At 39.8% G+C, this 11319-nt stretch overlaps 2 protein-coding genes across 3 annotated transcripts; one reads left to right on the plus strand and one right to left on the minus strand.

Moving 5' to 3' along the window:
- Positions 1–524: 524 nt before the first annotated feature.
- On the plus strand, positions 525–5392 carry LOC106174803 (putative peptidyl-glycine alpha-amidating monooxygenase pamn-1). Of its 2 annotated transcripts, none has more exons than XM_086995277.1 (2): positions 525–540; positions 2389–5392. In XM_086995277.1, the coding sequence occupies exon 2, from the start codon at positions 3703–3705 to the stop codon at positions 4558–4560; it is 858 nt and encodes a 285-aa protein (XP_086851403.1). In that variant the 5' UTR covers positions 525–540; positions 2389–3702; the 3' UTR covers positions 4561–5392. The 2 variants fall into 2 exon arrangements, with proteins under 2 accessions (XP_086851403.1, XP_086851402.1); XM_086995276.1 differs by lacking the exon at positions 525–540 and adding an exon at positions 651–799.
- Positions 2797–11263, minus strand: LOC106174825 (uncharacterized). The gene is made up of 10 exons (XM_086995275.1): positions 10538–11263; positions 10079–10203; positions 9650–9785; positions 8938–9082; positions 8338–8538; positions 7952–8029; positions 7358–7507; positions 6436–6761; positions 5936–5984; positions 2797–5399 (listed from the first exon to the last, which is right to left on the minus strand). Exons 1-9 carry the CDS (start codon positions 10600–10602, stop codon positions 5966–5968), a joined length of 1245 nt encoding a protein of 414 aa, XP_086851401.1. The 5' UTR covers positions 10603–11263; the 3' UTR covers positions 2797–5399; positions 5936–5965.
- Between the last annotated feature and the right edge of the window lie 56 nt (positions 11264–11319).

Consider the following 11319-nt stretch of genomic DNA (forward strand, 5'->3'; position numbering starts at 1 on the left):
GATTCCTAATTTATCCAACCATTGTGTCACCCGCCTTAAGTAGACTTTTAACAGCACAACCGTGACATAAACTCCGGACAATACATACGTCTATTGTACAACATTGATAAGCGTGGCCCGAAATGTGGACAATCGATTCCATTTTATACCGTAAAGGCAATTTTTTTACTGAACTGGGGGCGTGAAAACCGCACAATACATGACCGTGTTTTCAGTGCATTTCTTTGCGGCCCGAACCATGGATCTTTACTCATGTTGATGAATGGACCAACAGCCCATTGACCTCGCTGAGTCTTTTTCTACTTGGAAAAGATGGGCCAATTCAATTAACCTGATCGCCGTCTTAATAATAACCATAGAAGATTGCAACCAAACTGGCGGATACACAGCATGTTATCCTGGTGATACACCTCCGATTGGTCCTGTTTAGAAAGGCTTGCCATACACGGTTTTATATACATTATGCTAATGCTTTTGCAGTGAATTCCGTTATGCGGCCAACAAATCAATGGAATGCTGAACTATCAATACTTGCGACAGGTAAGTGAACCGATCGATCGAGTCTGAGGATTTACCTGAGCGGAGGAATGTGAACGATTAATCACTTCCTGAACAAGTTAGCGTTGTGGGCGTGCCCAGTCGGTATCAAATTTACCGTACATTGTAACAGTCAGTTAAGTCCGGTGTCACGAAGGGAGTATGTAATTCTCACCCCTGCTTGAAATTACGGCTAATTAGGGCCTTGACTATTAAGTTCATTAAGGAACCTTTACAGGGGCAGTTTCATGGTGGGAGAGAGGTGAGTACACGTTTGTTTTTACAGTGTGTCGTATGTCCCTTGGTCAATACAATGTATGTCTTTATTTATATATAAATGCCCGACAGAGAGAGAGAGAGGGGGGGGGAGATAGGTAAGAGATGTGTGTGTGTGTGTGTGTGTGTGTGTGTGTGTGTGTGCGAGAGAGAGAGATTCACACGGTAATGTAACAAATGAATATTCCGTCGTAACTGCCGGAGAGCTGAAGGCGTATTCGCCTCACACTCAGTTTATGAGATTGTATCAAAATAAACGACAGCACTATCGCTGTGAGTTAAAAGATTCAACGCTTAGAAGCTACATTCATATAAAAGACGCCAACAGCATTGCTAAAGGGATCTGAGACTCAAAACATATCACTGTTCACAGGATTAGATATTGTTTTATCTGGGTATTAGCACCCAGTTTAACAGAATAACTTGACATAAATACTGCAAGTGGTATTAGTTAGTTTATTTAAGGGGTTGTATTCAAAATAAACTCTCTGTTTTTTAAGGGGCTGTTTTTTCATTGGCAAGAATTGTTTTAATAAATATAATTTTAGATCTGTGCTACACACCTTTTTTTCCAAACCATCTCATGTGCCGTCGTGTCATAACAGGAGTCGTTATCCAGCTTTCTCTGTAACTCAGGGTGTCTGGACCCAACCTGCCCAGACTGAGACTGCCTCTGTGGTGACGTGCTTCAGACCGATTTCCGTTCCAAAATAGCCCTCGTGTGAACGCGGCTTCAGTCACCTCAGATAAAATTTATATTGTTCTGGGTGGCTGCACGTCAACGGGTTGATAGCTGCAACAGTTGTTTGATCAGGCATTTGTCACACAACTTGCCACAGTTTTGATTGAAAGGTTATATGGGTTTATTTATTTATTTATTTATTTATTTATTTATTTATTCGGTAAAGGTACATCATTTACAGGACTATGCCTTTACAATATACAAATACTAGTATTCTATAACTGAAGTACTGAAACTAACAAATTATAAAATATGTAAGCACAAAGGTTGGTGCAACGAATACTCACAAAAAAAATATTGTGGTGTTGTCCTTTAAAAGGCCTTTGATATTTTAAGGATCCATGCAGGTGTCTAATGCTGTCCTCTGGCGTTTTTTAAAAAGTCATTTTAATCAATTATATGACATTGAATTAGTCCAATGGATTAAATTACTGTGTGTCATCGCATACCAGCTGTCATAAAACTCCCTGCCATTTCAAACAGATCGAGTTAACTAATTCAATGGCATGCCAGCATTCTACTTCGTTGTATAATTAATCACTGATTAGTTAATAGCGCACAAACAAGCTGGTGCAATAAGCTTAATTGGTCATCCACAAACTAGACTCTGAATGTCACTCTCACACACACCTTTTTCTAGTGGTCCTGCATAAGGACATAAAATAAGCGTTAAATCTTGGTATAGCAAATAAATTTCCCCTTGATTGCCAAGGTACGCCCTATCCAAATCCGTTGAGATTACAGCATGTACCCGTTTTTGAGGTACAATATTTACCGTCTGTTCAAGTGCACCACACTTTCTAAGCATATTTCGTCATTATTTTATGTTACAGGTCTTTCACGCGGACACCCGAAGTTATTTCGGACTTAATAATCACATTCCGGAAATGAGCAAAAGATGACCGGAGGCGGGTCATGTCCTGCAGCCACTAAAACGAGACCCTGCGGCGTCCACCTTGTAACTATGAATGTACAGGTGAGATAGCATCAGTAGAAAGTTGACAGGAAAACAGCGATCGGGTGATAAAGGTGACAATATACACAGTCGCGTTGACGCGTGGAGCTGGAATCTATATTAAAAGCACATCTGACAGGTAGATCAAACTCCCACCCCTGCTTGTGGTGACCACTGCCCAATGTCCGTCATACGCGTCCACTTAAAACAGGTACTCATTCAGGTGTGATTTGTGCGGGTTTCCATTCCGGAAATGAGCAAAAGATGACCGGAGGCGGGTCATGTCCTGCAGCCACTAAAACGAGACCCTGCGGCGTCCACCTTGTAACTATGAATGTACAGGTGAGATAGCATCAGTAGAAAGTTGACAGGAAAACAGCGATCGGGTGATAAAGGTGACAATATACACAGTCGCGTTGACGCGTGGAGCTGGAATCTATATTAAAAGCACATCTGACAGGTAGATCAAACTCCCACCCCTGCTTGTGGTGACCACTGCCCAATGTCCGTCATACGCGTCCACTTAAAACAGGTACTCATTCAGGTGTGATTTGTGCGGGTTTCTGTGTCATACGTGACTCACTTGTTGAGACACTACAGAGAATTGAGAGCTCGCAGGATCAAATAGCAAGGTAACTAGAATTTACATTGTTTGGATGCTGTAATAAACAGCTTGATTTTAGTGACGTCAGGGAGTCGACAGCACAGCGAGTTAATTGATCTTCTGATTTCCAACTTGTGCAGTAACACAAGGCTGGATTAGAGGTGCGTTTCTCTGGGGATGAAAGACTGTGAATTTGGAGCATTCGACGTACAACTTATATTGTATTGAAAAGGCACAGGCAAAGTCATATTTGTAGGATCCAGTAAAAACATCACAGGCATTCGATAAATGCTTATTTCACAGGATTATACGCCTTGACATAACTGTGACGACAGAACCACAATTTACTATATTACGTGATTTGTGTTGCAATGAACGAAGTTTCTGTGGACGTTTGTAATGAAAAGAGGTTTAGAACAATTCTAATTGTGTGCACGTGATCAAAGAAGAAATGGACACCGAGTCTCTTTTTTGATTTGAGAGAAATGATATATATCGTCTCAAGTGTTTTTATAGATCTGAGCAAGCACAGTATTTCTTAGTAATATTAATCAATCTTACCAACACGTGCCGCGTGTCTCTGCCACCATGTGGACAGGATCAAAAAAGATCAAAATTCTTCATAAATTTCACGCCAGCTGTGACAGCGACATTGCAGAGCCATACATCACCGACTGTGTGGTCAACCCAGAAAATGGCGAACTGGCCGTAGTTGACCAACGCAACAAAGTAGTCAAGCTGTACGCCCTAAAAACTGGACAGCACGTTGGGTCCTTCGGCCACGACGCGTATCCGAGATTTAAAGCACCATGGTCCATATCAGCCTTTGATGACGGTCGTTACGCTGTAACTGACGTGCGTACTTCCAGCGTGAAAATATTCTCCCACGATGGACGTTTTGAGCGTAACATCAGCCATGGACGTCTTTCCCATCCCAGAGGCATCGCCTTCAGTTTACGTGGGTATTTCGCCATCACGGATTCCCCGCCTCTAGCCGAGAAACAGCGCGTGCATATCTTTGACAGAGACGGCGTTCTCCTACAGACAATTCCAGGCCCTGAAATACGTAATAGCACGTTCCAGCGGCCCCTTCACGTCGCCATAGACGAACGTCACAATACCGTCGCCGTTCTGGATGCGCTGGAATCGTGTGTAAAAGCGTACGACCTCAACGGGAGACCAATATTTCAATATGGCAGTTACGGGAGTGATGAGCAACAATTAGCCAGCCCCGCTGGGATTTGTTCTGATAAAAGCGGAAACTTTTTTGTCGCCGATTTTGCAAATCATCGGGTCCATGTTGTGCGAGCTGGAATACACATTGACTATGCTGCGGGAAAGGCGGACGGGGTGAGATATCCCGCGGCGGTGACGACGTCACGTGATTATAATCTCGTGATTTGTGATCAAGGGGGCGTGGTTAGGGTGTTTGAAATGCGACGGTGACGTCGTAGTGCTATACAGTAGGCCTACAAAAATAAATTCCACGGATTCTGTATGGAAATTTACATTTTGATCTAGGTTTGTGGATAATACTTGTAGATTTAACAAACCTCTTTCTATCTCATGTTGATAAATTCAGAGAATTTGTACCAGTACGCATTTCATACCGGGTACAGAAGCAACGCTTAATTTCCGATTCCAATTTCAATTAACTGTAACTCATTGACGTTAAAGACCAAAGCATATGGAAATAACGCGTTTATGGTTATCATTTTGATTTTATCGTATTTTTATCAAACACACCAATCCAAAGGTATGTTAAAATTTTTATCTTAGTATTCATGTGTGGTTGGTTAATGTTTCCTGTGAAGTGTTTGATATATGTCTATCTTCATCAGAATCATGTACAAATATTGTTAGCACTGATCAATTTTACATGTCATTTTTACATCTTTATTCATTTGTGTAAATAATTGCAATTGCAAAACATTATAAACATGACAATTCTGTATAAACATCCATATGAAAATATACCTGAATAGGTTTTCTTTGAATATTTATAAAGCTAAATGCTAATATAAAGCTAAAAGTAAATGTTAATCGCAAACATCATCAAAATGCGACAACAAAAAGGAAGCGCTTGGTTTAGAAGATATAACAGTTAGAGGGGAAATTGCGTTTATATCTGTGTTAAATGTACTTATTAAATTATTGAATTTCTCAACATACATAGGTTTTAGTTGCCTTTAAAAACACTTTTAGACAAAATAAAAATGTGATCCACTGGCATCTGTTAACATCGATGTCCTTTGGTCAAATGATTTCCCTTGCTGAATGGTATCCTGTAGTAAAATAATAAAAACAAATCAACATGGTAGTTATGAAATGGGCAGTTAATACCGCAACACTCCTTCCCAATACGGTCCCCTTTACAACATGGCTACACATGCTAAATATTCTAAATAGCTACAAGTGTTATTTACAAAACGGTTCTTTGCAGTATTTAATAAACAACGTGTGTTTTGAGAAGTGTAATGTTGGCTAAGCCACTTCTCCCACCCCTTTACTCAATATTTTAACCATGCCTGTCTTAAGCTCACGTACATGTATACTTAAATAAATGATCTACATATCTCGTACTAGGGTAAACCCCAGACAACCGATGTCCAATTATAGTACTAAATGTCTGCCGTTATCCCCTCTCCCTGTCTGTATTTTTCCCAATTCAACGTTTACCCCCCCCCCCCCCCTCCACCAGTTGCTCTATATTCAATCAACAAGGCAATTGTGTTAGTTGAGATGCGCCCTTAGCCATAAGCTGTGCGTTCAATGATTTAATGCGTGGTGTCCCTATCGCCAAGAAGGTTCCATAACATACCTTCATTTTGGAACGATTTCTCCAAAAAAGTCAAAATTCCAATTCATCGCTACAAAAGATAAAAATAAGAAAAACTGTTTATTCATATAAAGTATGAATTCTCTTAGCCATCTTTACCAAAATAAAACTTTTGCCTGCAATCAGAACAGGAGTAACAGATACGCGGATCAAATATGGCTGACCCACATAAAAGCAATGCTGACTAGTCCCCTGATGGTCTCCCCGCCTCCACACGCGCCATCCCTTCAGGGGCCTGGCAAGTAAACCTCAGAGCCGAGATTTAATCCGTTTTGTCACGTGTGAAGGCGGGGTGATGGTCAGAGGATTAGGCGGCTTGCTTTTAAGTGGGGTCGGCCTCATTTAGTCCGCGGATCATCCGTTCTGAATGCGCTCTTTAGCTTCTTAAAAGCGATCATGAAATTTACGAGCTATAAAAAAATTATAAAACACGAAGAAACAAAATAAAAGTTACTGAATTTAAGAAACATATTGCGTCTTACTCTTCTACATCAATCAGCTTCATGATGTCCTGGTCTAACTTCCGGAGTGCGTGCGCACCTCGTTCGACATGTTGCACTTTTGTCGCCTCCTTTGCCGCCTCAGGCCGGTGCCACTCGAATGTCAACGGTTCTTCTTTCTCCTTCAATGGCTGAGCAAGAGGCGCAACTGGGGATCGACGCGGTGACTTGGGTCCTTTGGGCTTATGCTTTCCTTTCTCTTTGGGTTTCGAGTATTTTTCGTGCGCCGGGACAACAAGCCTCTTCGTGTCAACTTGTTCGTCGACCTCGTTTGGTTCGGCACCCCCAATGGCCTCGTCTGCCAAGTCCTGCACGGAAAATGATAGCAATTTTAGTACAAACAATTTGGTAATTTTACGTTATTACTTCTAAAGAAATTTATGGTTAATATAACTATATAAAACTTTTAAAATATAATTGGACAGCTTTAGTTTCCAAGAATACTCAAGGATCGCTGAAGGTCGATCGCTGAAGGAAGATTGCTTGTTTTTCTCTGAACAGTGAAAAATTAGAAATAAGAAAGAGAAAACCGACATTATAAATAGGCCTACATTTTTATCACTCGTTATCTTATCGTTATCTATTATGATCTGATTAATTAAGTTGACAGGCCCTATAAAATCCGTTAAATATAAAGCCTTTTGCACTTCTTCCAATGAACAGCTTATTTAGGCTCGCAGACAAATGTGACGGAAAAAACCGCCTGGAATAGGACTGTACTTCACTTGAAATCAGTCTTATTTGTGAAATAAATCTGAAGAAGATTCCGGGCGAAACAATTATGAAGTACAAGTATCTCAACCACTCTATGTTCTAGGACCCAGTCAAAAACTACATATTAGGCCTACATTTTGACGAAATACAGAAAAAAGTTGTTTCTTTTTTAAAATATATACCACAGCACCTCATAAGATGACGTCACTTCCTCTTTATTGTCAACGGGGATGCTCTGACCATTGGTCTTTCCGGATATGATCACGCTGTTGACCTGACGCTGTAAGTTACGCCAGTGCGCTCTGTTTTGGCGATTCGGAATGTCTATGGCATTTATCACCTGAAAATTAGACCTAGATATATCGCACCTTAACCAAATTGAAATGAAGATTTAACACACAGAACGCTGGTTCCATCTATAGCGTACTGCTTTGAGAGGACCAACGACACAACGGGGGCTTCACTCGCTTTCACAACCTTGTCGTGTTCTTAGAGTGCAAAGAAATGCCAGGGCGTCAGTGAGTAGAAATTAGTTGTCGGGTGAGTCGAGCTCCGGGACGTCGTTTAGGCGATTCTTATACACAATAGCCGTGCTCAGCTGCCATCTCAAAACAGATCGCTTAAAATGGAAGGGTAATGACAGAACGTTCCCTGCGAAAAGGCCTTTACTAATAAAATATAGTTTATTTTTGTTGGCATTGCAATTGGTCTTCAACGTGACCCTTAGGCAAAAGTAGTGGTTTTAAGCTTATACAAGATATAAAACAACGAAAATTATAAGTACCTTTTGTAAAGCCATTTTCATAACTTGCAGTCGAACTATTTCCTTTTCCATGATATCTGAGGCAATGTTCCCCATTTCCTGGGAAAATTAAAGAAAGATAAGCATAAGAAGACAGTTTTGAAAATAATAGTTAAAAACTTCATTGTCGCTCTTATTCAATAGCATTGACCTTTTTGCAACAGTACAACATTCAAACCCAAGATGAAGCTTCAGGGAGTGAGATAGTATCGGTTGGATGAGAGAGAGGCGATGTATGATTTTCAATTCCATCACATCATTTTAAGTTGTCTAATACTCTTCAGAAATGTTCTGCATTAACGACTGTTTCAAGTTTAAATAGATAAATAGTCAATTCTAAGAAATTAAAAAATCACTGAAATATCCACCTTCAAAAACTCCACCTGGAGCTCGTCGAGCGACTTCTGGCGGCTCTCGTATACACTAAATGCCACGTCCATCTTTGCCTCTCTGCCATGGAGTTGTTCTACGATGGCCTCCTCTTTGGCCGCGGGATAGGATCTTCGCATCCTCAGTTTACGAAGAGCCTCGCGGCAGTCTTCACATTTTGCATTCATTTTTATAAATTCCTGTAAAAAAAAAAGGAAATTGGTGCAAGATGGCGGTTGGTTGCAAGATGAGATTTGGATTGCAATTTATTTATCTATTTAGTTAGTTAGTTAGATATTTTGCTAGTAAGTTGGTCAGTTAGTTGGTTAGTTGTTTGGTAAGTTAAATAGTTTTTCTTCAATCAATATAAGGCGGCTTTTGTGAATGAGAATAACCTATGCATTTTTCAAAAAGTTCGATTTAGATTTATTGTTTTAAAAGAGGCCACACTTACCGTAGATGCGCACGGCGGCGAGGGAATTAATACCCCAAAGGAGATTCATTTTGATGCATTGTTTTGAAGGATTCAAAATACGAAAGTTTACATCAGACATGAAGAGAATATGGTCGCAAAATGTTTTAATGCCGTGATTTCTCACCTCTTTCGCCTTTGTCACTTTTTTGATCATCTCTCTCTGCCTTCTGTTCAGTTGCTGTATCCGGGCCTTGAAATGGTCTTTGGTTTCTTTGGGATCTATGGCGGACAACGGGCGTCCATCACTCTGGTATGTGTCATTTTGAAAGCTTGACGAACGACAAAATAACATTAACGAGTAAAAATAGGGAGCAATTTTGAAGTACTTAAATTAATTTCTAGAAACCTTAAATTGATCATCCGCCCGTTACTAGAAGGTTACATTAAAACACAACATAAGATGTAACGTATTATGCTAATATACGTGAAATAGAGTGAACGTCAGAAATGTGGTCAGAGCCAAAACATAGTTGGGGTTGTCTTTGATTTATTTCAAGCCTGCATGGGACTTTCCATAGACGAAAATGTCATATTACTGATTCAACAAGTAGTTATGCATGGTAGGCTTATTATTACCTTTGACGATAGACGATAGACCTTTGACGCAATCACTTGCATATATTTTTTCCTGAATAACTCACTTGTTCATAAAAGAAGCGCTGGGGCGCGCGCGCGCACGCACACACCCACACACACGCGCGCGCTCAATCGCACGAATGCACTCATGCAAACACGCATACAGACACAGATACAAACGCATGCACACACATACACAAACACGTGAGAACACGCACACATGCAAACACACTTGTAAGCACGCGCAAACATTTAAACACCTATTTAAAAGGGACAGCGGAGACTTGTCCACCTCAGTGATCATCATATAGGCCCTGTAGTGGGCGTCCGACTGCTCTCTGGCCAGGTTGACCATCATGTCCACCGCGCGCTGATAGTCCTGGTCTGATTGGGACCCTGATTAAGATTTTAAAAAGGAAAATCTGTAACAGACTAACCAGAGGTTATTTTAATCTCGGTATAGACTTGGTTAAATTCAGGGAAATATTGGTTTTCTTTTCAACTTTGAGTTGTACTAGACTGATACTTATTAATTGAGTTTCGACTTTCCAAAGATCGGGTTTCTGACTGAGCCGTAACTGTATTACGCCTATCATTTTTTGCTTTTTTTTTAAATTATTTTAATTCTGAATTTTTTATTGATATTTGATGTATTTAAAATATTTTCTTATTTAAATATTGATCCAAACCGTTTGTCAGTGGCACTCTGTGTAGTTCATAATAGGTGTTTTCAGCCCATCTCTGATACGTCTCCGAAACTGTCTTCTCTAGATACGCGCGGCTGCTCATTATTTTTGAGAACACCTTCAAAAACCTATGAAAAGTAATTGAATGACAACATGAATTCAAATGAATAAATTTATGTCAATAAATCACTTGCACTGTAATCTTAAGACTTATTTGTTATCCCCATTATTTATTATTCATCATCTTCAATGGAAAACTTTAATCGATAATAAAGGTCACGAGTTTATAATGCATTAAATACTTATGTCGCATAACTGATCTTAAACAAATGCAGCATTTCTGTCAAAGTTGCACTTAGGACAAATAAAAAAAGTTCGGCCATGCTGGTAGTCTCGGCTCTGAAAAGTTAACTTTTCCCCTCTATTCAAAATTTATATATAATATAATAAAAATATGCTCACTGTTGTCCTGTCTCAAATTGACCAAACACTTCCCCCGGATTTGGCGCAGCTTCATTTTGCGCCATGTCAGCAGTCGTTGGTCGGTTAGCATAACTTTTGAAGCAGCACCAAGTGTCGGACAGGGAGATCCATGCTTCAGGATGATGTTAAGCAGCGAAGACCCCGCGTGACTTGACACTATTATGACGTCACTCAATTACGCCATAATCGAAAGGAACTTTCAACGTCAAGACGTCGCTTCGTTATTGTGTCACAAGGGTATGACTTAGACAAATAAACAAAAAACACGCATGTTTTCTTGCATTGAATGAAATCCTTTTGATTGATTGAAAGGTAGAATATTCTAAATGGTATAAAACGACAAGTTTATCATCTTATTTTTCCACTGGCCTATAGTAAGACCTATGATATACATCGACACAGGGCTAGTCATTTCTAGTGACGTCTTCTTGGTATTATGTCTCATTGTACATATTCATACGCCTTGATGAATCAACCGGAACGTCATCAGTTATAATAATCACAAGTCCAGTATAAGATTTAATTAAACAAAATTATTCAGAAATGCCTTTAAAACTACCTCCGTTTACACGATTGACCTAAAGTACGTCTAATTATAACTTAAATTACATAAAACCTTTTTACAACTTTATAAGGGAACTTTTTGCAATGATAAACAAGCATACTGCTTTCATTTTATTTCTTGGAAATTACATTCTCTACTTATTTATAGATGGTTGCGCATTAAACCACTGCGCACGGCACTAAAACGCGTCCTTTTA

This window comes from Lingula anatina, chromosome 9 (genome assembly GCF_051362555.1).
Source record: "Lingula anatina isolate TDL-2025a chromosome 9, LinAna3.0, whole genome shotgun sequence".
NCBI classification, from domain to species: domain Eukaryota; kingdom Metazoa; phylum Brachiopoda; class Lingulata; order Lingulida; family Lingulidae; genus Lingula; species Lingula anatina.